Source organism: Aulonocara sp. 'chitande type north' Nkhata Bay, linkage group LG1, assembly GCF_057382095.1.
Source record: "Aulonocara sp. 'chitande type north' Nkhata Bay isolate Kocher_YH1m ecotype deep benthic linkage group LG1, A_spYH_male_GT1.1, whole genome shotgun sequence".
NCBI classification, from domain to species: domain Eukaryota; kingdom Metazoa; phylum Chordata; class Actinopteri; order Cichliformes; family Cichlidae; genus Aulonocara; species Aulonocara sp. 'chitande type north' Nkhata Bay.
Genome location: NC_141344.1, coordinates 3070725 through 3096019, shown reverse-complemented (window position 1 = coordinate 3096019; position 25295 = coordinate 3070725). Strand labels below are relative to the sequence as shown.

The window sequence follows — 25295 nt, the reverse complement described above, 5'->3', positions numbered from 1 at the left end:
TTGTCCTTAAAAGAGCTCTCACCCTGTTTAAACCACTAATGAGAGAGACAGTAGATGGAGAAGTCCTCCTCCTGTTTCTCTGCTGTTTTTGTCAGGCTTATATCAAACAACCTGAGTTGTCACCTTTGTTATAAAGACCAATGTTCTGCAGGATCCTGTGTCCTGTTTTAGTTGTGCTGCTTTAGTTGCTAACTGCCATGGCTGATTTCCTTCTGCAAGTGTCCAGAGTCAGAATTGAGAAGGTGAGACGTGACAGAGGCTCTCCACCCCTGATGAGACACCAGGACAGTGTGTGAGGAAGAGGAGGAGAAAAAGGAGCCAGCATCAGCTGAGAGATATAGAGGAGAACAGGGGGACAACAGACAGCTCTCTGTAGTCTGTAAAAATAAGGGAACCACGGACAACTTTGATAATGCTTTGATTTATCCACAGTACATTTAGTTCAAATATTGTTTCCATCACAGAGGGATTGTGCTGGTTTCAGTGGGGAAAGTATGCAGCTCATTTAAATATGAAGTTCAAAGAGCTGTGAAAAGTTGTCCGTTCATAAAGTGTGTCAGTATTTTATAAGGATGTCATGTTTCTGTATCATCTCTCTCCTGTCAGAGCCTCTTCCAAACATCAGCCTGTTTAATGCTCTCATATCTTCAACATCTCAAGTAAATTATACTGCACAGTTTTCTGTCCAATAAAAGAATATTTACTGCATGAGTCTGTTTTCCATTTTATCTGAAACATTCAAGGAGATCTTTTACTGTATTTTGGTGATATTGCCCTTAAATGTGACTAAAGCTTTCATACAGTGGTGATCACGGACATAACTCTGACATCAGTCTGACTGAACTCTGAAAATCACTGAGTGTTATTTCACAGAACCATAATTAGATTAACTCAAACTGAAACACGCGGTGTTAAACAGTAGTATAATTATCATTAACTGTCAAAGTGCGTGCGCATTTTGCTTGTTTCCGTTTCCATCAAAAATCGAATTATCAACTAATTATCTTATCTCCCACCGCCCCCGAATGCACCAAATTTCGCTTGTGAGGCTGTTGCCACGGTAACTGTCATCAGCTAATGTGGCTTTTGGCTAAACGACAAGTTTTATTTGTACCGAAAAATGGCGTCAAGGAACATCGACCCTTTGTCAGCGGAGGAGCCTTCAGAAGGCGGAGAAGAGGAGAGAGGAGCGTGGAGCTGGGAGTCTCAGGTAAACCGAAACGGTTAGCTCGGTGGCTAACGTTAGCGTGATGCGTTCACTTGCATGTGAGGTTTGTGCAAAGTTAGAATCCTGCATCCTGTCTCTTGGTCTGAAGCGCTTCACGAGAACAAAGTTATTTTAGAGCGTCTGATCCCGACAGTCTGACTGAGATGGAGCAGGCATATTTATTCTGTAACTTCCAGTAATTCTGTAACAGTTATTATGAAGTTCAGGTAATAGTAAAGCACTATTACAATTCCTAGAGTCTAAGTACAGTGCAATACTGAGGTCGCTACTTTTATCTTTGATGTATTGACGTTTTATCGAGCTTAAGATTTCATTTACAAAACATAAGAAGAGCTCATAGAAACATGGGCAGATTAGTGAACGGCCTCAAGGCGCCACTGGATCAACCAAATGAACGTTTCAAAATTAGGATTCACCAGCGTGAGCGTCATAATAAAGGATCTGTAAATCATTTTTAAAAATCTGTGCTGTCAGTGTGGACTGTTATACGCAGATTAATGTTGTAAAATGAGTCTGAAAACTATTTGTAAAAGTGACACTGATGGGCAGAGTTGCATGTGTATTGCAAAACCAGGTAAAATGGCTTATCTTGCACTAGCCTGCCTTTATTTCATGTTTGACATTGATGCCTCTAAGCTGGTTAGGAAAGTTTCCCTTAAAAATCATCTGGGGACATAAGAAAGACCTTCACGGGACAGTAAGACCCAGAAACCCCAACCTAAAAGGCTTTTAGGTGGTAGGGCAGCCACGGGTCATTGAGTGAGTCAGAGGGGAGGGCCAAACATGCAAACTGGCTTTAAGCCATTCCGCCCTCATTTTAAAGTAGGGAAATGCACATCATCAACTCTATATTTTTATCCGCAGCACCAAATCTTACCTCTATTTCTCTGTCTGGGTTCTATGTGCGGTAAGATCCCACTTTCTCCTGTTCTCTCAGCTATTGCAAAACAAGCATTCATTTAAAACCAAAGCTTAGAATTTGAGCTCCAATAGCCCAAAATATATTGCTATCCGAAGCTGGTCCATAATTATACTGGGCAACCACTGCATGGATGTTCTTTGTACAGTAGATGTCAGTCTTCTGTCTTGCTCCTCAATGGTCTTCTGCTAGTTTGCTGTATAATCTGTGTCTGCAGGTCCCAGTGAAGGTGTTGCAAGCTCACAACGATGCTGTGACCACAGCTCGAGTCTGCTGCGACAATCGCTGCATCCTGAGCTGCTCCTCAGACTGCACCGCTGTCCTCTGGGTAAGCTGCTGTCATGGTCGGCAGTTTTTATGAGTTGATGTGCCTGTTTTGATTTTAGGGTTGGTTTACACTCGAGTTTCTAATGTCAGTTCAATTCAGTTTTATTTACACAGCGCCAAATCACAACAACAGTCGCCTCAAGGCACTTTATATTGTAAGATAGATCCTAGCCAACAATCATATGACCCCCTATGAGCAAGCACTTTGGTGACAGTGGGAAAGAAAAACTTCCTTTTAACAGGAAGAAACCTCTGACAGAACCAGGCTCAGGGAGGGGCGGCCATCTGCTGCGACCAGGAGATACTTTGTACATTGAATCTCCTGTTCCACCACATCCCCAAAGTTCTGTGGAGGCTGTTGGAGTACAGTTAACTCATCGTCATGTTCAAGAAACCAGTGTGAGACGATTTGAGCTTTGTGGCTGGAAGGAGCCATCAGAAGATGGTACACTGTGGTCAAATAGGCATGGAAATAGTCAGCAACAACACTCGGGTATGCTGTGGAGTTTAAATGATGTTTAAATGTTGCTAAGTTGACACCAAAGTGTGCCAAAGTGAACGTAACTCTACACTCTTAAGCTACCAGCAGCCTGAAATCAGGACACAAGGCAGGATGGATCAATCCCACCGTCTCAATGTCCCAACTAGAAATACAGAAGATCAGACAGTTCCAGTTTTTTTTATCGTCTTATTTTGGTGAGCATGTGTAAACTGTAGCTTCAGCTTCTTGTTCTTAGCGGACAGGCGTGGCTCCCCGTGTGGTCTGCTACTTTAACCCATCTTCTTCAAGGTTGTGTGCTGAGAGATGCTCTTCTGCAAACCCTGAGAGAAAAGCCTCGTATTTGTGTTTTTGTGTGTCCACATCAGTCTGTAGAATCTCAGAATCTGTGTTTGACTGAACAGCCTCTCTGTAGATCAGTTTTCTGATGAATTCATTCCACAGAAAGTTTAGGAATAAATCATCAGAAGGTTGTTCCATATTCACTCTTCCTGGTTGACCTCTGACCTGTGTAGGATGTGGGGAGCTGTCAGCCTCTGAGGACGTTTGATGGAGTTCACAGTAAAGCCATCACTGAGTGTGCTCTGATCCCAAACAGCAACAGGTGGGTTCCACATTAGCTTTAAATTCAGCTAGGTTATGATCCTGCAGCTGAGAGCAGATGATTTCTCTTTTGAATTTTGCAAACATTATGCCCTGGAAGCCAAAATCTTTCCACCTGTATTCCTTTTGTCTTGGTCAAAGCTGAGCTGTCGGGTCTTTTCAAGTGAGGCAGAAGTGATTTGGTGTAAAAGAAAGGGTGAGATGAACTTCTGCCAACATTTACAGAAGTAGCGTTAGAAGGTGGCGGTGTACAGGCCAACATTAAAACATTTTTTCAGTTATTTGTGCAGCTGGCCTTGTAGTCGATTACTGCAATGTTTGAATATTTGGAAAAATGAGTTCCCGTGAGCTCCCCGTCACTGTCACTGGAACTGTAAGCTCCACCAGCTGGTGAAGAGTCGCTGTTACCAAGACTGTAAAGTCAAGTAGACTTGTAAAAGTTGACTTTCTGAGATTTGTAAAACAAACAGTAGCAATTTTTGCACCTTTATCTGATGATAAAGTTGTTCAAATAAAATAAAAACCCAGTCAACTATGGACCTGCTGGAACAGCACGCCACCAAGCAGAGCACCAGGAAAAGATTGTTGTTAGGAAAAGTTTTTCTTCATTTCTTTGAGGAAAAAACATCTTTGTGAATTAATCGATGACTTATTCATCGTCCATGGACCCGTAAGGCTTCATGTAATCTCTCACGCTGATGAAAAAAACATGAAAAAAACAGAGTTCACAAAAAACAACAATGCAGAAACGTCCATGTAGTAGCCTGAGTGCAGCTGTGAATGAAACGTTTGCTCTGTGTGTGTCAGGATGGTCACAGTGTCCTGGGATAAGAAGATGGTGGCCTGGGACCTGGAGACCGGACTCACTCTGGTAACGTCTGCCGTCACGCTCCTGGAGTTTCAAACCAGCAACCTTCCTGTGATTGGCTGCACACATTTCTCTGCGCTGGGTTCAGAGCACGTGTTTCTGCTCTTTCACACACATGGAATAAATTTGGTCTTTTTGCTTTTCTGAGCTTGACTCATTTTTATGATCTTTGTCGCAGTGGAAATCGAGGCAGCTCGGCCTGCTGACCTCCTGCAGCTCCTCGTCCGACGGCCGGCTGGTCGTTTGTGCTGTAAATCCTCAGAATGGCGTTTCCGTCTGCGACGCCGCCAGCGGACAGATGTTGCACCACGTCAGCGGTAGGACAGGTCACATGTTGCCCGGTCGGCAATAATACTCCTGTGAGCGTCAGTGAGCGTGTGTTTGCTTTGATCAGATCTTCACCGCTCCTGCATCACTCGATGTCGGTTCGACCCTCAGAGCCAGCGAGTGGCCACCGTCTCTGCAGACCGCAGCGTCAAACTGTGGGACCTGCGGGCGCAGAAAACCACCGTGTCCATCGACAGGTGAAGCATTTCAGTGACCTGTAGATGCTCTGAGCTCCTCTCCCGCTGTGTGGCTTTTGTCTTCAGTGTGAGACGGTACAAAACACTCTGAAGCCTCAGATATTTATCAGATTCACAAAAGTTTGATGACAATTTTCAGACCCTCAGAGCAGCCCCCTGTGCACTTGTTCTTGTTTACATTCTCGCAATCAGTAACCATGGAAACGTCGTCTCAGCCTGCTGCTTCACCAGCAACGGGCACTTCCTGTGCACGGCGTCGTGGGACAAGACGCTGAAGCTGTGGGACCTGCAGGCGGGGGGGTTCCGATCTCACGGCGGGACGCCGCTGCAGGGAGGCCACGCAGGCAGCGTGAGTGCCTGCTGCCTCGCCGCTGCTGACGGTGAGACCTCTGAGCAAGGCACATTCCTGTTCAGGTGTCCTCAGCTGACGTCCTCAGATTCTCCAGTAACATTTGTGCTGAACTACGAGCAAGAGGCGGAGTTTGATTCGATGAACACTTTCTAAATCCACGTATGGACAAAAGAGTTCTTTTAATGTGTATTTTTAACTATTTAATTATTTATGCATTAGGATGTTAGCTAATAATGAAAATGAACAAAGCTCATCGTGTTGTGTGCTGTAAGCATGTTTTCTGCCCTCATTAAGAAGCAGACCTCTAAAGGATCAGAGGTCAGGTGGTTTAGACCTCTGGTGGTTGCACAGCTTAAGATTTGTAAGAAATGTCAGCACCTTAGCGTCCGTCATGCTGTTTACTATGTTTAGAAAGCAAGCACTGCTCACTGATGAGCTGATGTGTTTTTCTGCAGGTACTGGAACATGCTCAGTTCTTCCTCATAATGTTTGCCTAATAAAATCACTTCCTGTTGTGTTTCCTCAGCGAACCTCCTGGTGTCCGCCTCCTACGACAGGACTGTTGCTCTCTGGGATTTGTCGTCTCTCTCTCAGACTCTCGTGCTGAAGGTGATTAAACTCGGCTGTGTGAAGACATCCTGATGTTTCTGGTCGTGTTCTTTTAGACACTTAACTCCTGATTTTGCTTTTTCCCCCATCAGGGCCACAGTGATTGGGTGACAGATGTGTCAGTGAGTGCTGACGGGAAGTTGGTGGCTTCTTCCTCCAAGGTTCACAAGTATTTTCCCTCACAGTCCCGGCCAGAAGTTTTTGCTCCTTGAGCTTTTCTTTCTTTCTTTTTTTGTCCTGTCTTTCTCCCCTCACCCTCACCGTGCTCACCATCTCTGAGCCTGGGTCTGCTGGAGGTTTCTTCCTGTGAAAATGTAGTTTTTCCTTCCCACTGTCACCAAAGTGCTTGTTCACAGGGGGGTTTCTCTGTTTTATTGCAGGGTCTGGATGTTACAATATCATTGGTACCCTGGATGTTTAATCTGTTTTCTGATAATTCACCAGAGAAATGTTAAAAAACATTTTATGGAAATTTGGAAAGCAAACAGTGTTTAGTCTCCTGCATCTCACCTAAGACATCCTGTAACCAGGTACAGGACAAACAGACGTAGCCAGGATGCCAAGGCTGATGGTCTCAACATCAGTACTAAGAAAAGGCAGCAAATCAACATAACGCCACACAGGTCTGACTAATAGTGATGAACAGCTGGAACGTGCTGAAGGTTTCATGTATTTTGGCAGCCCAATCAGAGCAGAGTTTGACGTCCACGCGGATATTTAACAGAGACGGACCAAAGCGCGTCATCTGAGAACAACACAGGTCATGCAGAAACTTTCTGATGCCGGCACATTTCACAGAAAGACGTCAGAGCAAGAAGTGGGTGAAGACACCAAAGGGTGTGTTTGTTTTGTATTCTGAGCTGGTCAGCTGTAAGCAGCATCATGGGCCCAGGACGGGTGGAGTCAAAGTTCCTTCCTATCTGTCACAATGAAGAAAACTAGCTGCAGGGTCACATCACCATGTGGGACTGATGGAAAGATCTCTCGTTCACCTGCATTTGGACTCCAGGACCATCTTCAAGCTGTGATTCCTTCAGTGTCAGTAATTATATAACAGAGTCACATTTGAAGCCTCGTGACTGCAGCTCATGGCTGTGAAGTTCAGTGCAATTCAACCCTCTGTCAGGATCAGAGGATGCTCTCCACTCAGTTTGTTACTTCATTTCCTGATGAAGATGAAGGTGTTTTTGGGGCACATATCATTTTTAAATATTGAAGGTTGAATTTGAAACTCTGTTAGACGACGACAACAATTTCACCGCGTCTGTCTCTGCAGGACGGGACTGTTCGGCTGTGGGACATAGAGAACATGGAAGAAATCCCAGAGGTCATGAAGAAGAGGAACGCGGAGGGAGCGGGAATTCACATCCTCAAGGTCTGAGTCGTTCATGGATCCTGTGTCCTTTTTTCTCTGATTTAAATGTTTTAGACTCCCCACAGCTGCTGGTGGTCTGTGATGACGACACTGTGTGTGTTTGCAGTGTGAAGAGTGTGGAAAGCCATTCCCAGTGTCCAGACTGCTGACCTCAGAGCTGCTCACGCAGTGCGTCTTCTGTCGCCTCAAATCGCCACCCAGATACCGACCGCAGCCGCCACTGCTTACATGACTTCCTGCGCAGGAGGAAATGTTGTACTAAGTTTTGCAAGGTCTAGTTTTTAAACCGAAAATCGAATCTGATGTTAAAATGATTCCGAGTATGAAACTCTGTAATCCTGGTTCTGATAATGCTGCTGTATAAATAAATGTGTAAGTTCTTTGAGTCTGGAGTCACACATCTGTCTGCTTCCCAGGTGTTTGGTGGCTCATATAAGCTTTACATCACCTCCACCTCCACCCACGCTGCCAAGCTCATGAATCCAGTCTGAGGTGTTTCTGGATGGACTTCATATGTTCTGCTGTGTCTGTGGGTCCTTCCCAGTCTAAAGACATGCGTGTGGTGATTTGAAGTTGCCCACCCGTGTAAGCTCTCCAGGATGTGTCCAGCTGACCCACGTAGGTGGTTACACAGCATATCAATAAAGAGAGGTCCAAGGAAGGAAGCGAATATGATTTATTGAAGTACAGAATTCATTTTGAGATATTTGTCTCTGATGGCATTGAATCCCGGCGGGATCGGGATTAGTGCTGGGACGCCGGAGTCTAGACGCCGGTGGTGGAGATGAAGATGCTTGAATGGAGGTGGGTTGCACAAAGGCATCTGCAAGTGAAATGGCAGATGTGCACTGAGATTTAAAGTACGTGTAAAGGTTGATTGGCCTGAAAGATGATTGGACCAGACCAGTGATGTCACAATCAGCTGACAGCATGGGAAAGTGGAAGTGATGTGATGCGTAGATTAGCCACCAAACATCTGGGTGTGTTGAACTCAGCTGAAGTGACGCCTGAAATGCATCTTTGGATTTCAGTAACTTGTAGCTTTTTTAGATAAAGGTTAAGCGTAGTGGTTGATGATGTCATCGAGCTTTAGTTACACACACACACACACACACACACACACACACACACACACACACACACACACACACACACACACACACACACACAACAGGCTGTTATGTGAACAGTGACCTTTGTATTGCGACGTCTGTTTTAAACTGGACGCTGGAGAAAAGCACAACTGATTCAGATTTCATGCACAAACATACTTTATAACATTTGAAACTATTCAGTCTTTAATTTTCTACAGAAATCCGTCAGAGTCTGCGACGGCGTCTGCAGTGAGCTGCTGCGAGTCTTCGCCGCATCATTCGCTTCTGAGCGCGGCGACTCCGCTGTGTTACAAAGCACCAAAGGTGAGGTCACATCAGTGACTTGATTTGCCACAAAAATGCGATTTTAGTCGAGTCGTGTGTTTCATAATCTGCGTTCGATGAGTCTGTTTTCTTTGCACTTTTTTCCACGTACAAACTTTTCCAGCTTTGACAGACAGAAAAACGTCCGTGTTTTTTCACTTGTGCTAATAAATCATCTTTGCCATCTCTCCTGGACTGGATTCGATGCTGAGATCTCGCTCTGGAGCGAAGTGTCGGACGGACTGATGTCGCCTCCAGCAGAGCAGCTGCTGATCTCCCATCATGTGATCACAGAGGAGGTTTTAAACATGGCGACCCCATCACGCGGAGCGTCCGCGCCGCGTCAGAAGGTGCTCTGTAGCAGACAGTGGCAGCCGCAGCCGGCCGGACACTCGTCCTGCCGCCGAAACCAGTCCATCATGTGACTGGTGTGTCCTCCGTGGCCGCAGCTCAGGCAGAAGTTGGAGGAGCCGCGGACGGCGACGTGACAGATGGCGCACTGGAAGGTGAGGCGCTTGCAGACAGCGCACTGCGTCCCACGAGCCTGACTGCGGCAGTGACAGCAGTACACGCCAAACTCTGCAGAGAGACGACAGAAGAAGAGCGTCAGCAACACCTGCGGACACAGAGCGTCTTCACCTGTGTGAGGTTTGTCTTCCTCAGAGCTTTAAATACTTAGCTGTGCCTCTATTCTTTGTTTACTCTCTTCACATTCTTCTAACATTACAGTTTTCCTTTATAGAAAGAAACCTGAACACGTTTCTGATTGGTCAGATGCTGCAAACCCCGCCTCTTTCCTGTGTGTAGCTAGATAAACCCTGGGTTTACTCTTCGTGTGACTCCTTAGCTTGAATGATGATGGTAACTGAAGCTGGATAACAGAGACATGCTGGATAGTGCACAAGTGAATCAGAGGTGCAGGTGAGGTCGCTGCAGTGTAAGTTAGTCTAGTCACGCGTGTTATTTCATTGTTCTAACACATCAGCGACTTCTTCCCCAGAAGACGCACCGATGCCTTTGTGAGGTTCGGGTGGGCAGGAGGCGAACTTGAGCACTTCGGCTCTCTTGTCTCGCAGACCCCAGCGGTACAAGATTTCACCGTAGCACTTCTTAAAGTCGTCAAACTGCAGTGTGTTGGCCGGGTCCAGAAGCCTGCACAGGGAGAGGAAGTGACATCAGACTGACAGCTGGGCAGATATGATTAGGCGCAGCTGGAGGCGGAGCTATGTCACCTCTTGTTCATCACGTGCTGCTCTCGCTCGCGTTCTCGCGGGTCTGTGTAGCCCTGGTTGACATAGCGGTAGTCGTCGGGAGAGGATTCGCCCCACGGGTTGGCGTGCTCAGAGTCTCGACCTGGAAGTTAAACAAAAACAGGAGATGAATCCAAACATTCCCAGAGGCGGCGTGTGTGAGGAGCTGAGGAGCCTCACCTGGGTTCCAGGTGGTCGTGGTGATGGAGTCAGAGGTGCTGGAGCAGGAGCCCGAGGTGACGGAGCTGGACGTGTAGCTGGGCTGAGATAGCCAAACACACACATTACATCACTTCCTGTAGCTGATTTTACTGTAATGACCTAAACAAACCCTGTGGAGTCAGCTGGTGTGGAAGTCAAAGAGCCGAGTGGGCGCTTAAAGTTTTTATTTAAAAAATAAACTCTCATCCAAAACTAAAGCTAAAATCAATTCTTCTAAACAGGATTTCCCAAACATCACGGTACCTCAGCTCAGCTGTTTCCATTTCTGTCAATAAGCAGCCTTTAATCTGACTCACATAACGAGCGTGGTGCGGGGGGAACGCGGAGGCCCGTGACGTATGGTGCCCGAATAGTGCGTAAGAGTCTGGAGGCGGAGCCTGAGCTTTGAACACGCTGCACAGCATGGCCAGAGTCTGAACGTCACTTATCTGACTGTAGTGATCCAGGCTGAAACACAGAGAATCAACATGTGAATCAGCTGCTCCGTCACCCAAACCGAGAGCTCAACGCGGCACAGGCGTGGCGATCAGGAGCCTCAGCTTTGCTCTCAGTAACTCACAGAGTCTCCAGCAGGTGGCGTCCGAATGGGTGTCTGGCCCAAGGAGTCTCCATGTCCGGGTCAGAGTCTGGGCTCAGGTCCTGATTGGTTGCTGCAGACGCCAGAGCCCAAACCTGCACAGAGAGGCGGGTTTAGAAGAGGCGGACAGCACCTCTGGTTCAGTACTTTCTGCTCTCTTTATGTGGGGAACACTTCAGCCACAAACTAAACTCAGTTTTAACTAAACTCACTTTGCTTCCCTGTTCTGTGATTTTGTTACCTCGTCTCTAAAACCTTCCTGGCTCCACGTTTTGTATAGTTTCTACTTGTGTAGCATCAACAAAAGCATTCAAAATCTGATTCAAATGCAAGTTAAAAATAAAAAGGATGCAAGCACCAACCTTCGCCACGTCTCTGCGTCCGACAGCGAGCGCCGCTGCTGCGTTCTTCTGACACGTTTCCTGGATGTCGTTCATGTTCAGGCTGAAGAGAGAAAATAAACCTGTAACGATCAGCGCGAAACACGAACGTGAAGAATTTCTTTACATCACAACAGCCGTCATCTCGATGTTGTGAAGGCTTCTGGTGAGGGGGGGTAAATCCATCTTTTATATACAGTCTATGCTTTGGCTTTGACTGTCTGTGTGATAGTCGGGCGATCCAAACCTTCCTGCAAAGGCTCATTTCTCTTGTTCTCTCGATTGATTGTTGATTAGTTAATCTGACCTTTTCAATAAATAAAATAACAGCAATAAGTCAGAGACACAGTTTTCTATCATAAGCAACTGAAAGGCATCAAATGCTCCTGTTTCAGAGGAACCAGAGGATTATTTTGGCCTTTACGCTCGGCTAAATCTGTTTAAATGAGTTTCTGTGAATCAGCTGTGATGTGACTCGAGTGGGTGAGTGTTTGTTTTACAGCCTCGTGTCTCACATGTAGTTCTCTCCCAGAGTTTTGTGGACGGGCAGCAGGCAGGAGATCTCCTGGATGATGACTTTTCCAGCCAGTTTGATCGGACGGTTGCCGTAGTCCGTCCCCTCTCGCTTCGTCTTAAAGCGGCGGGATTTCTAACAGACAGAGACAGACAGACAGCGAGCCGAGAGGACACAACAGAGCACCACCTGATTAAAAGTGGGCCGGAGGACGGTGTTCTTCAAGAGCCCGTTCACACTGCGAGACGCTGACTGACCAAAGACTCCGAGCTTTGAGATTAAGTGATTGTTTGTTTTTAAGGGTACTTTTTGTAACTTTGTCCAGGGAGCTCTCCTCCCAGACCTGGATGACGGCATCAATAAGCTCCTGTCTGTAGCTGTTAGGCAGTGTCAGATGCACCGATACACAACGCCTACCAAAGGTCTCAGTGGGATTTATGCCTGAGGAACATGAGAGCCGGTCCATGGCATCACAGAGGATCTCTGGCCACGTGAGGTCAGGCACCAGGAGGAAATCAGCGTGCACGGGACCATCATGAGGTCTGACAGATACTGGTCCTACAGCCCCATGCAGCTCTCCTCCACCAGGCGACCCATCTCCTGGTAGCTCCTCCACACTCTTTGCTGGGAGACACAGCAAACCTGTGCTATCCTACCAGGTACCATCTCGTGCTACGAGCAGTGACGAGGATGGTTGTAAAAAGCTAAAGTAAAGAGAAATCGGTGAGGAGAGAGCGACGGTCTCATCGTGGTCTCGCCGGTGCACCTGTGGTCACTGTGATTTGAACCAAAGCAGGTCAAACGGATTCACAGTCCTATATTCTTCCTAACTGAAGTGTCCTCACTTTGTTATACTGCGATACTCGAGTCCTCCTTTGACTGTTTTGGACCACAGGAGACTTCAGAGGGGAATTCTTACACACCAGACTGTCGGGAGATCTTTTGGTGACCTCTAAAAAAGTCAGAAAACCAGAATCGAACTCGGGCCGCTGCACTCATCTTTCAGCACCTGTGTCACCTGTGACCTACGCCAGCGCCCTTTTTCCTCTCTTAAACCAGGAAGTGAAACTCTTGACATTAAAAATCTCACCTGGAAGGTCAAAGACAGGCCGGATTAACCCAACAACATTCTTCATGGGTCATAAACTTCACCTCAGCAGTTTCCGAGCCTTCCCGCAAAGATGTGTTTATGTGTTCACTCTGTTATTGATAAGAGGGCGATTAGTGCTGATTGATTGATCTCCATTTGATCGTCGTCCTCGGCAGCTCGCAGTGTGAACACGGTTAGCTTCCAGTTTAGTGACACACGATTATGCGGCCAAGTTATTTTCAATAATAAGTTGCAGCTCTGCGCTGAGACTTACCTGGACGTGTTAAATGTTAGTGAACATTCAAAGCTTCACACTTTGATGAGCAGACAGGAAGTCGGGCAGCAGGGTTATTGCAGCACCGTTACATGATTTAAGTTCAGTTATGTGCTCAGAATTATCGGTCATGCTAACGCTGCAAATTAACCTAAAATCACTGCGCTTTCATCCCACGCTACCTGAGGGAAGTTGCCTTTGCTGTGAACCTTTGGAGTTGCTGCTCGGTACAAGAAGCAAGAGGAAGTCTGTCTTTTATTTTGAAAAACAAAACAACTTAAATTCTTCGAGCACCAAAGCCCTGCAGCATCCAATCCAAGTGCAGCAAAGTAACCCCAGCTGCTCAAACGCCACCATCCTGATGTTAGCGTCTTTACATCAGCTTTGCCCCGAGAGCTTCTACCTCTGTGAGCCGCTGCTGAGGCCCGTGTCCAGAAACACGTCTGCGTCCACGCCACAGTTTCACGGATTCTTCCTTCACCCGCGCTCCACCTCTGCACCGCCTTTATCAAACCCTCGCTGACAGACGAACAGCACTCTGCTGTAAACTTACTAACTATGACAGACATGTTTTTTTAGCACTTTTAAAATGTACAAAACACTTTTTTCAAACCTTTGAGTTAAAACTTCTTCAGATTGTGACACTTGCAGTTTTTCACAGAGCGTAAATCAGCCCTGAGAGTTTCTCATGACACACTTAAATCCAGAACACATAATTTAATATTGTTATTAAATTAGCAGAATCAGGATGTGTTAGTCGAGGCGGCTGCAGCCAATCAGTGACATGCAAAAAAACCAAAGTTAACCCCGAACGCTGAGGAAAAGCCCAGAGCGAGGAGAGGAGAGGACGGAGGCGGAGATCAGGAAACGGGGATGGGTGCTCGGATGGAGGAGCTCAGTACCGGCCAATCGTGGAGGGTTTGGACAGACCAGCGGCGGGAGGCAGAGATTGGGAGCTTCGGATTGGAGGAGAGTAAGGAGGAGGAGTGGCCCACAGCGGCATGGGGGAAGGGGAGCGGGTGATTGGCCGGAGAGAAACAGGAACACAGGAATAAAAAAACAAAACAAACAGAAACTGATCAGAGAGGACGGGACAGGAAACAGCAGCAGCGTTCAGCTCGACAGGGGCGAGCGGCGAGGGTTCTACTTCCTGTCAGGGTCCAGACTCAGGAGTGTTTCTTCACACCTCACTTACACATGAGTTTGTTTGGCAGCACTTTATAACAGCCTGTGACTGAGGCAGAGATTGTTTTAAAAACTAATTCTTATAGAAATGACAACATCAGCGTTCCCTTCCATATCGAAGCCTGTCAGATGTCACGCCCTGATTCGTCACATGACCTTTTCCAAGAAGAAAACAAATACACAGGCTTTAACTGCCAGCGGTTAATTCAGCGCGGATACACAGCTGCCGCTAAGCTAGCCAGAGCTTCCAGCAGTTCACTGCGGCCCCCCGCTGGGCCCAAGCGCCAAGGATGTGTATGTTTATTTTAGCTCACGTAGCTTTTCAGCCATTTTTACACAAAGAAACAATTAAAAACACCAGGCAGATGTTATGGCTGTTCAGCTGATAGCCACCAGCTTACTTTCCACTGTTCTGATTTTAATGGCCAACAGGGGGCGCTACTCTGGATGCAAAAAGACTTCAAAGCCATACAGACAACAGGAAACAGCCTTCGACTCCGTGCTCTGATGATGATCTTATTGTCTGTAATACTGAGTAAAACATAAATTATTCATCAGGAGAGAGGATTACACAGCCGTCAGCCAATCAGTGTGCACGGTGCGATCAATCACAAGCTGTTACCCAATCAGTGTGCGGTGTTCTTGGGTTGTCACTCAGATCCACCCGTCTTCCGTCAAACGCTCAGCTCGAGCCATCCAGAACAGGCTTCACCAAACAACCGGTTTCCATCTTTTATACGATGAACAGTTTCACTTTTATAAGTGGTGCATATAAAAGGCTAAAGCAGCCACAGGTCTAACAGGTCCTCTGACACAAACGCTAGAAGCTGCTGCACAGTTCAACTCTGCAGGTCAAGTTCCAACCGCCTACAAACAACAACGCCCAGTGTACGGGAACGGTCATGTGATATTTGTTTCCATGCATGTCGGCTCACTCTTTATTCTGGGCTCATCTAAAAGGGAACTCCTTTCTGGATTATCTGCAACCTTAAAAATAAATCGGTGTTTGATTTGAGTGTCACAGCCAGAACAAAAGCCCAGCTCAACCCAGAAGGCTCAACATTAGAGGACTGGTATGATATTTCTGTAATGCAAAGAATCCTCTATCTCACAACAAACAACACATGTTCTGTTTTCTGTAATCAGCCTGCAGACAGAGGAAAGCTGAGGTCACTGTAAACACATCAAAGCAGCGACAGCTGTGAAACTAACGGTGCTGAGACCGTTTTCAGAGTGGACGAATCTTAACACAGTGTTATGACTGAGACCCCGAGAGACTCCCGGGAAAACTAGAGGCTAAACTAAAGGGACCTGTGTGTGTGTGTGTGTGTGTGTGTGTGTGAGAGAGAGGGTCTCACCCGTTCTTTGTAGTAGAAGGAGGAGATGGAGACGGTGTCTTTATCCGAGCGAGTCGGGCTGCCGCTGTAAAGCCGCAGAGTGCTCTGAGACTCTGAACGCATCTTCATCGGAGTCAGGACCCCGCTGTGATAGGCCGACAGAGCCGACAGGGACCTGAACACACACACACGCAGGTTCGTGTACTTTATCCGAGCTCCATCAAACAGAACCACAACAGTTTATAACCACAGCTCGCATCCACAGACATGTTTGGATGTTTCATTATCAGACGGATACAACGAAACAAAAAACATCCATTTAAAAGGAAAATGTTTGGATTATGTTAATTTAATGCACTTTTCTTTAATATGTCATAAATACCTGGATAAAAACCAAACTGAGCACATCCATGTCGGCTAAAAATCAAAAGTCACTGCTCAAAGCCTTCAGGATTAGAGCTGCAGGGACACTTTAAAGTTTGTCTCCATCATGAGAACAAAACATGAACACATCGCCATGAAAACAGGCGCTGACACGGGAGGAGATCCGACGCCACTTTGCACAAAGAATTTTCAAGATAAGTTGTAAACTTTGCGTCATCTGTTTCCTACAAATCTGATGTTTGTTTATAAAAATGTAAAGAAATGTTGACATGATTGTTAAAAAAAAGAGGTGTGGTATCTTACCTGGGAGTGGGCTCTGTGGGCGGGGCAGAGCGGTGCATGGTTATCGGTCGGGTGAAGTAAACGAGACAGCCGGTGCCACAAAAGCGAGCTCCGGATGTCCGAGGGAACGGGATGTTGGCGTCCTGGAAGGAAGCAGAAATCTCCTGTGACACTTTGAGAGCGTCAGGCAGAAACGACCCTTCAGCTGTCACATGGAGAGGACAGAAGAAAACTATCCTGCACAGAGTAGGTTACCTGGTGCAGGTGTTACCTGGTAGGAGCCGTAGGTGTTGGTGACTCGAGGAAACGCCTGCAGGGACGGAGTGACGGGGTTGGACAGGACGAAGGGGCCGGAGGCCGGACTGTCCTCCTGCGTCTGAGACAGGAAACAGACAGAGCAGTGATTGGCTGAGATTTTGTTACAGTCACATGACTGTTTTCCTATACCAACATAAACTTATGTAAAAGATAAACAAAAACAAAAAGAATTTGTACATGAAATTCAACAGAATATCCCTTATCCTTCTCGGGGTCACGAGGGGGAGCTGGGATATATCCCAGCTACCGTAGAGCGAGAGGCGGGTACAACCCGGACAGGTCGCCAGCCTGACGCAGGGCTAACACAGAGACAGACAACCATTCACATCACAGTCACACCTACAATCAATTCACCAATGAACCAACCCCACTAACTGCAAGTCTTTGGACGGTGGGAGGAAGCCGGAGTACCGGAGAGAACCCACGCACACGCAGGGAGAGCATGCAAACTCCACACAGGAAGACCCCGGAGTCAAACTAAGGACCTTCTTGCTGTGAGGCAACAGTGCTAACCACCACACCACCCTCACCAGAATACAGCAAACAAAGTTTCCCCACAAAACAGAGCCTACACCTGCGAGAGCGAGACAGGTGGTAGTGGAGCAGCGCCCCCAGGTGTGGTCCGTTTAAAGGTTCTGGTGTTGCTGGTGGAGGACTTCAGGGACAGACACGTGACGTTATTCTCACCATATCAGACTCCAAGCAGGACACGAGCTGTCGGACGCACGGCTCCAGGCAGTTCTGGTTCCTCTTCACCTTCTGCAGAGACGTGTCTCTGAGGATCTGAGCACAGGGAGACGCCTCAAACACAGACCTCACTGAACTACAGCTTCAATCACAGTCAGTTTGATTTAAAAAATACAGAAGAAATCAGAGCGTGAGCTGCATGCAGCCTCCAGCATACACAGGTCTGGTTTACTGACAGCGTGGTGCGTTCGGGTACCTTCTGGATCTTGGTCTTCATGGCAGAGGGGATGGTCGTCGGGGAGACAAACTGGAAGGTGGGCGCGGCGTTGTTTGGATACTGAGCCGGAAACTTTACCACCAGGTGAACCTGATGGCTCCCGAAATGAGCCGACACCACGCAGCTGTGGTTCAACGCGTCCATCTACACAAAACAAACATCACCAATCAGTCTGATTTCAATGATCGTCCATCAGTGAGCTCAGGACTGCTCGCCCTCCTTTGAAACGTTTCCTCACTACCATCAGGCACCAGCTCACCTCCACGTTGACGTTTCTAATCTGCAGGTTGACCAGAGAGAACTCCTGCTGCAGAGTCTGAGCGAGACCCGAACCTGCCGCCGAGTCCTGAAGACCTCCAGCAGTCAGAGACCCGTCCTGATCTGAGAGATGCATACAGAAAGGTCAGAGGTCAGACTCAGACTGGACCTGGATCAATGTTACATCTGCTTACAGTCAGAGTTTTCTAATATCCTCTGCTGCAGCCTCACGCGTTCCTGGAACACTTCTTTTCGCATGCTTTCATATAGTTTCACATTGAGACGGTAGTGACGTCTGTGTTAGCCGTCAGTTAGTGTGCAGTCAGTGAAACGTGTGAAGGCAGCTCGTCGTCTCACCCTGCAGGCTCTCCGAGGCGGGGCCCCCGCTCTGCTGGCCCTCCGACTCCTGAGACGACAGAGGCTTCTCCGACTCCGCGGTGAGGGACATCGCGTCCATCAGGTCCTCCTGCACGTCACTGACACACAGCTACACAACAAAAAAACAGCACAGATATCAGCCAATCAAGTCTCTGTGTGAGCTCGTCCCCGTGACGCCGCGTGCTGACCTTCTGCAGCTGAGGATCCACCCTCCATATCCTCAGAGTCTGATCTCTGGACCAGGTGACCAGCTGGTAGTCCTTGGAGCCTGCAGGGGAAACAGCGACAGGGCGTCACTGAAGAGGAGAGAAAACAGCCACAAACCTCCGCTCTGCTTTTCCCCATCTCTGCGGCGAGTTTCACCTTCTTTCTGCGGCCGCCACTGGAACTCCAGCACCACGTCGTCGTGTCCCACGAAGGCGTGGACGGGGCTGTTGAGGTCGAGCGTACTCCACAGTAAAAGGCTGTTCTCCCTCCTCAGCTGAGGAACCATCACCGTGACCAGACCATTGGAGAACGGCTGACGAGGCAAAAACACACTGAGCTGCTTTTTCCTCAGTTTTATAACCAAGCGCAAATCCAGCGAGTCTGCATGTGACTGGAGGATGCACAGCAAACTGCACAAATCCAGATTTGACCACGGTTATAACCCGCTCGGGGCAGTTACTGAGCCGCTGCGCTTGTTAGCAGGGTGCTAAAGGTTCGCTTGGATCCGAGTGATGTAAATTTCCTCAGCACGCGAAGGCGCCGTGCCCCCCAATTTGTTGTGATCTGATGCTAAGGCAGCAGAAACTGTGACCCCAGGCGAACCAGGAAATATAAGCTGTCTGTGTGCATTTCACCACGAGCAGCACCCTGCAGGAGGGTGGAGGCCGTGATGGAGGCCATGAAGTCATCATAAAAGTGGACACAGATCAAAGGATCTGAGGGTTTTTCCCCTCACACACTTCTACACAGCCTGCAGTATTTTTGGAACCAGAGTGGCGCCCCCTGCTGACCATTAACATGAATGCAGGGTTAAGGCACTTCCATGTTTGCTTCACCTGTCAGACCCTGAAGCTTCATCCTTTTTATCCCACTACAGAAGCACAAACACGAGGCCGACACTCACCGTGTACCTGGCCTTCCACACCGGCACCTGACACGACAAGATGTTCAGGTACTTCCTGGGCTGCCGGTAATCCCAAAACTGCACAAAACATGAAAAGTTTATTTTTCAGATGTTTTTCTGCTCGTGTGCATTTAAAGAATTATTTAAACATGTCTGCGGTGCTTTTGTGTCTCTTTTTGGTGATTTGGGTCTTTCTGTGGTGTTTTTTCATCCCTCTGTTTTGGTTTTAGGCGAATCAGCTGGTTGGTTTTGCTTTTTCTTCCTCGTGAGCCTGTTCAGTAACACAATACTCTGAGAGCTTTGAGTGCTCAGGTAGAGTAGAGGTCACACTGACAGACGCAGCTCTGAATTCTGTTTTTCCAGCTGGGATGTGCGTGCGACAGGATGTGAATCTGCTGTTTCTCGAGTGTTTCGCATGCTTATTTGTGGCCTCTGGGTTTTCTCTGCTCTCACCCTCACTGAGTTGTCCTGGCTGGACGTGGCGAAGATGAACTCGCTGTCCGGATGCCAGTCGAGGCCGTGGATCTTGGACAGGTGAGCGGCCACGTATTCTGCCGCCGTGTTCGGCTTCTGCTCAGAGGAAACACGCACCGTGAGACGATTGAGTGCGTTCACGTGCACACGTCAGCCCGAAGCCAGTGAGTCAGGACGGGAGCGCTCACCCTTTTGTCCCAGATCCGAACGTCACCGTCGTGACTGGACGCCAGCAGGTTCTGGTTCTTCTTGTTCCACTTCACCTGAGACGCCCCAGCTGGCAGGAGGGAGAACTAGTTTGTAATTAGAGAGTTAACCAAGCAAAGTTCATCCATCACTACAGCTGACTTTAACATTCAGTTGCTTTTTTTCCCACATAATATTGCATTTAAGAGCAGTTATGGTGCATTCAAAGACACTCAGCCATCTGGACGTCTCAGGTTTGCTGTCGTTTATCCAAAAGACAAAAAAAGAAAGAGAGAAACAAAACAAACCAAATGTAGTAAAAATGTGATTTCTGATTGGATTAAACTCAGTCTCCGCCTCTGCTCACAGCTGCATCAGCACATGACAATAATAACCAATGAAAGGCCGGAGATCAGTGATAACGATTACTTTTTTCAAGTAACGAGTAAAGTAAGGGACCAGTGTTACTTTCCTGTAAGCACGCTGCACTACTAAACCGTGATTTTGTTTGCGAGTGTCCCATGAAGATGACGTCCGAGCGTGCGACGTTCGTGGTAACAGACGTGTGCAGATCAACAACGGGTAATATGGAGTGCAGGGAGAGTACGACTGTGCAGCGTTTAAAGCGTGGAAGTACTCACATTACTTTGAGTTTGATTCCAGAAAAAGTGACAAAAACATTAGTGTCCGCTGTTCACTCTGCGTGGGAAGAAAACTTTTTACAGCGAAGAAAATCCCAAAACTTCTGAGCGAGCAGCGAGCTCGCTGCCACGGGAATGTGAAATTCACAGAGAAACCTCCGGATCCTCCCACTGACACGACCTCTACGGCACACCTGCACCAGGGCAAACCTCCACCCGCCCCACTCCTGCTAAACAGGTGACCACAGATTTAAGATCGACAGGACTCAGTCCTGTCCTGTAATGGATTAAAAGTCCTGAATGTTTGATTTTATTTCTTTCTGCTGTGTTTTACTTGCATCTATTTGAAGTGTAAACACAAAACATTATTTTATTTTCTGCGCTGGAATAAAGAGAAACAGTAGAATTGGGCTGAAAGGTCTGTCGCTTTATTACATATTCATGTGTGTCATGTTTTTAAAAAGTAACTGAGTAACTAATTACTTTTGAAAATAATCAGTAAAGTAATGAGAATACTTTTTTGGAGAAGTCATCAGTAATTAGTTACTAATTACTTTTTTCAAGTACCTTGACCAACACTGATCATTACAATGTAAAACCTCTAAAGTACTTCAGACGTTGTTACTGTTTGAAATCATTTATGGTTTCATTTCATGTAAAACTGTTGGGTGTGACTTCCTCGACCCGCTGGTTCTAAATTTTAGCAGTTATTAGGAACTGATATATACATTACGAAGTAATTACCAGCTTGAACACATTTGCCTAAATCTAAATGGAGACTTTTCAAGGATCCCCTTAGAAGTTGACATGAAATCGTTTATAAATGACAATAAAGCTGAGACGCTACGCTGATGCAAAACTGAAAGTGTTGGCGAGGCAGTGAGGACGGTAAAGAGAAAAACATATGAATGAATAAATGAGCAAAGAAAAAGCTTGTTTGGTGTTTACATCGGTAAAGTGCGCGCTCTCTGCTCTGCCCTCTCGTTTAATCCTGAGCCCGACTCCATCAGGACATCAGGCTTTCGTGGACGCGTCCCCTTATAGCACACAAACCAGCCTAACTCTGACTGACTGTGAGGAGGTCAGTTAGACTCAAACTGAATGTGTCAGCTGTGTGAGGTCATGTGGACACTGACGGAGGAAACAGTCCCGCCCTTTAAATACTCACCGACCGCGGACAGCGCCAGCGTGGGTTTCCGAGTGTCTCTGTGGGGTCAAAGAATCAAAAATCACTCAGAAGTATTGTCGGGATTCTTCAGACGATCACCACTTCCCTGTGACCTCTTAGTCTAACTGATGATGTCAGGCTAAGAGAAGCCAGATAACAGAGATATCCTGGGTTTGTTAAACCAGCTTCGTAGTCCAGGCCACGAATCAGGATAAAGATAATTTTACCAGCGAAGCTCGTCGTAAGCACACTTGTTATATCAGGTTACATGTTAATGCGGGAACGTGTGAATGTTTTGTCTTAGACAGATAATAATAAATAATAAACATGATACTGGAAGGTCTTCCTTTGCTCTGACCTGGTGTCCCAGATGTAGATGTAGGTGTCCACGGAGCTGGTGACCAGGAACTCGGGTTCAAACCAGGACCAGTCCAGATCGCTGCGGACACGAACACATCAGTGAGGCCGGACCGCGTTTACCCGCTGATGGGTGCGTTTGATTTGATCTGCTGTTACCTGATGACCCGGGTGTGCCCCTGCAGGGAGGTGTGCGTTTCGCCGCAGCCGTCCCTCCACGAGTACAGATCCACCCGCTGGTTACTCTGAGGACAACACGCACACACGTTCAATACACACTGGGAAACACACAAACCCTCCACCTTCTTTACCTACACGACATTATTTCTGTTGCGATGATTTTATGATGAATTATTCTGGAGGTCTCACTCACAGAGGCGGCGAAGACGTGGGCGTCTGATCTGTGCGGGTTCCACTGGACCGTCCCCACGTCCCACTTACTCTGTCGCCCGATTTTCCGCGACGGTTCAGACGGCAACTCCAGGTTCACCAGGTACAGGAAGCGACGCCTGCGGCACGATTACGGTGACAGAAGGTAAAATCGTGTGAATTTAAAATCTTCAATCATTAAAAATTACAAAAATATGCTGCAGGAGAAATGAAGCATTTGTCACTGGAGAACAGGAACAACACAAATGAAGCCACTAGCCACTCCAACATCATTGTGAAGTTTGCGGACGACACTACAGTGGTGAGACGGCTTACAGGGAGGAGGTCAGCGCCCTGACCCACTGGTGTCGAGACAACCATCTCACCCTCAACGTCGCAAAGACAAAGGAGTTGATAGTGGACTTCTGGAGGTGCAGAGAAGTACACGCCCCCATCACCATCAACGGCGCTGCTGTGGAGAGTGAGCAGCTTCCGGTTCCTTGGCGTACACCTGGCTGAGGATCTTACGTGGTCAGTACACACAAACAAAACAGTGAAGAAGGTGCAGCAGCGCCTCTTCTTCCTCAGGAGACTGAAAAGATTCGGCATGAGCCCCCGCATCCTCAGGACCTTCTATCACTGTGCCATTGAGAGCATCCTCACTGGATGCATCACCACCTGGTATGGCAACACCACCGCCTACAACTGCAAAGCTCTCCAGCGAGTAGTGCGGTGCTCTGAACGGATAATTGGAGGTGAGCTTCCCTCCCTCCAAGACATCTACAGGAAGCGGTGCCTGAGGAAAGCGGGGAGGATCATCAAGGACTCCAGTCACCCCAGCCATAAACTGTTCAGACTACTTCCATCAGGAAGGAGGTTCTGCAGCATCCGGTCCCGTACCAGCAGACTGAGAGACAGCTTTTTCCATCAGGCCATCAGACTGCTGAACACGTCATAGACACCTCAGCTTCACTACTGGAACTTCAACATTATGCACTCCACACTGTATATAAATGCCACTTGTTTTGCACATGTCCAACTGCCAACCTCTGTATATTTTATTTTATTGTTTATTCTATTTAATTTTTTAAATGTGTATATACACACACACACACACACACACGTAGATATACATATTTAGTATACACATTCAGTAATGTGCATACACTCTTATATTGTACACATATTTATTCATATAACTCTCAGATTTAGCCGTTCTTATATTTTGCTTGTTTTATGTTATTGTATTTTGCACACCTGCTTGTGAAGCTCACACACAAGAATTTCACTCACATGTGCTGTACCCGTGCACCTGCACATGTGATGTGACAATAAAAGTGATTTGATTGGAAGTAAATATGAGAAAAAATATATTAATTATTATTACCTCAATATCTGTATCTCATTTGTATCTCTTAATCTTAGATCATTTAAAATTTTATTACAGCTGACTTTGTCTCAGTGTTAACTTCTTATTAATAATATTTTTTTAAATTAATATTTGACTTTTCTTAACCAAAGTTTGACTTTCTTGAAACTCTAAATAATGACATAAAAAATTTCATAGCTGCAAATTTCAAATGTTTTCATGTCATAAATCATAATGAAGTTGATTTTTTATATAAATATAGATCGTTTTCACTTTTTTATCTTTATTAACTTTTTAATAATTTAAGTATCCTGTCATTCTGATACTAACTTATTATTAATGTATTATTACTACACTTATGTTCCTTCTCGCAAACATTTATTGTAGCTCAGCGGACAGAGCTGCTCTGAAACTGAATAATTAACTGACTAATGAGTAATTACGAGCCTCTGATGTGACATTAAACACATTTCATTATTTGTTGTTTGAGAAAAAGGACTGTGGCGCGTTCAGGTGACCCAAACTTACCCGGACAGCACAGCGTGGGAGCCCAGGCAGTCCACGGACATGGCGGTGGCCTGAAAACACGAGACAAAAGCAGCAGTGACAGTTTTTAATTTTAGCTAACGCCGTGTAATTTTCACTGTGCCTATTTTAGTGACAATCAAAATTCAAACAGAATTAAAATCGTCGAACTTCAGTTCAGAGAGATTTCCTCTCATTCAGAGCAGATGTGCTTTTCCCTGAATTAAACGTGAGATTAAAGACGAAGTAACCTTTGCTGCTGACACAACGAAGCTTTCAGGTGATATTAAATTACCCGATATGATAATTTATTATCAACTTGTTTCTGTTTATTTTACTATTACATATACAGATATTCAAAAATTATCAAAAATGTTTGGAGTCTGCGCTTTTAAAAGTGACCAGAACAACTATTCAAGCACCTGAATTACTGATTAACTTCGGTGCCACATAAACAACTCCATCGATTAATCGATTAAAAACATTCAACTGGATTGATCTACAACAAACACTAAGAAGAAGTCCGGGTGATTAAAAAAAATAAAATAAAATAAGATAAATAAATAAATAACAAAAAAAAAAAAAAGTCCGGGTGATTCAACTTGGACTGAGCAGTTTTCTCTTTTACGAGACTTTGAACGCTCCCTGACCTGCGCGCGCAGGCGCTTCGTACAAACATGAAATTAAAAATATAAAAATAAAAATAAATAAAAAAAGAAAGAAAAACTCACCTGGGCGTCTCTAAACTCCACCACAACATTCTCACTGCTCCAGCGAGCCGCCATCTTTCTCCCTCTCCTACCGTCAACAAACACCACGTGACGCTAAAGTGACGTGACGTTCAGGACAGTGGGAACAACACGCAATAACAGCCGCGATCTGTTCTATATAATTACTGTATATAAAATATGAGTTACATTAATACATCGATTAAAATAATACACGAATTAAATAAGAAAA

General features: G+C 46.5%; 2 protein-coding genes across 8 annotated transcripts; one reads left to right on the top strand and one right to left on the bottom strand.

Annotated features, from left to right (window-relative positions):
- The first annotated feature begins 1012 nt into the window (after window positions 1-1012).
- On the top strand, window positions 1013-8640 carry LOC147338506 (WD repeat-containing protein 88-like). Of its 6 annotated transcripts, none has more exons than XM_086295443.1 (12): window positions 1013-1210; window positions 2365-2475; window positions 3489-3577; window positions 4384-4495; window positions 4623-4761; window positions 4839-4968; window positions 5161-5348; window positions 5847-5929; window positions 6022-6090; window positions 7206-7304; window positions 7411-7576; window positions 8617-8640. In XM_086295443.1, the coding sequence occupies exons 1-11, from the start codon at window positions 1121-1123 to the stop codon at window positions 7534-7536; spliced, it is 1236 nt and encodes a 411-aa protein (XP_086151569.1). In that variant the 5' UTR covers window positions 1013-1120; the 3' UTR covers window positions 7537-7576; window positions 8617-8640. The 6 variants fall into 6 exon arrangements, 4 of the variants coding, with proteins under 4 accessions (XP_086151569.1, XP_086151478.1, XP_086151389.1 ...); XM_086295352.1 differs by lacking the exon at window positions 8617-8640 and adding an exon at window positions 7721-8174; XR_015129877.1 differs by lacking the exon at window positions 8617-8640 and having other exon boundaries at window positions 6022-6098; window positions 7411-7548.
- Window positions 8005-25196, bottom strand: wdr59 (WD repeat domain 59). 2 transcript variants are annotated; one of them, XM_086294413.1, is made up of 27 exons: window positions 25067-25196; window positions 24339-24388; window positions 22446-22581; window positions 22232-22317; window positions 22074-22154; window positions 21716-21753; window positions 19909-19997; window positions 19700-19816; window positions 19247-19324; window positions 18499-18655; window positions 18324-18403; window positions 18115-18244; window positions 17759-17880; window positions 17479-17643; window positions 17223-17318; window positions 16489-16593; window positions 16239-16360; window positions 15573-15726; window positions 13932-13985; window positions 11667-11800; window positions 11134-11215; window positions 10754-10866; window positions 10491-10641; window positions 10153-10234; window positions 9955-10075; window positions 9732-9874; window positions 8005-9301 (listed from the first exon to the last, which is right to left on the bottom strand). In XM_086294413.1, the coding sequence occupies exons 1-27, from the start codon at window positions 25118-25120 to the stop codon at window positions 9066-9068; spliced, it is 2976 nt and encodes a 991-aa protein (XP_086150539.1). In that variant the 5' UTR covers window positions 25121-25196; the 3' UTR covers window positions 8005-9065. The 2 variants fall into 2 exon arrangements, with proteins under 2 accessions (XP_086150539.1, XP_086150548.1); XM_086294422.1 differs by lacking the exon at window positions 13932-13985 and having other exon boundaries at window positions 8006-9301.
- Between the last annotated feature and the right edge of the window lie 99 nt (window positions 25197-25295).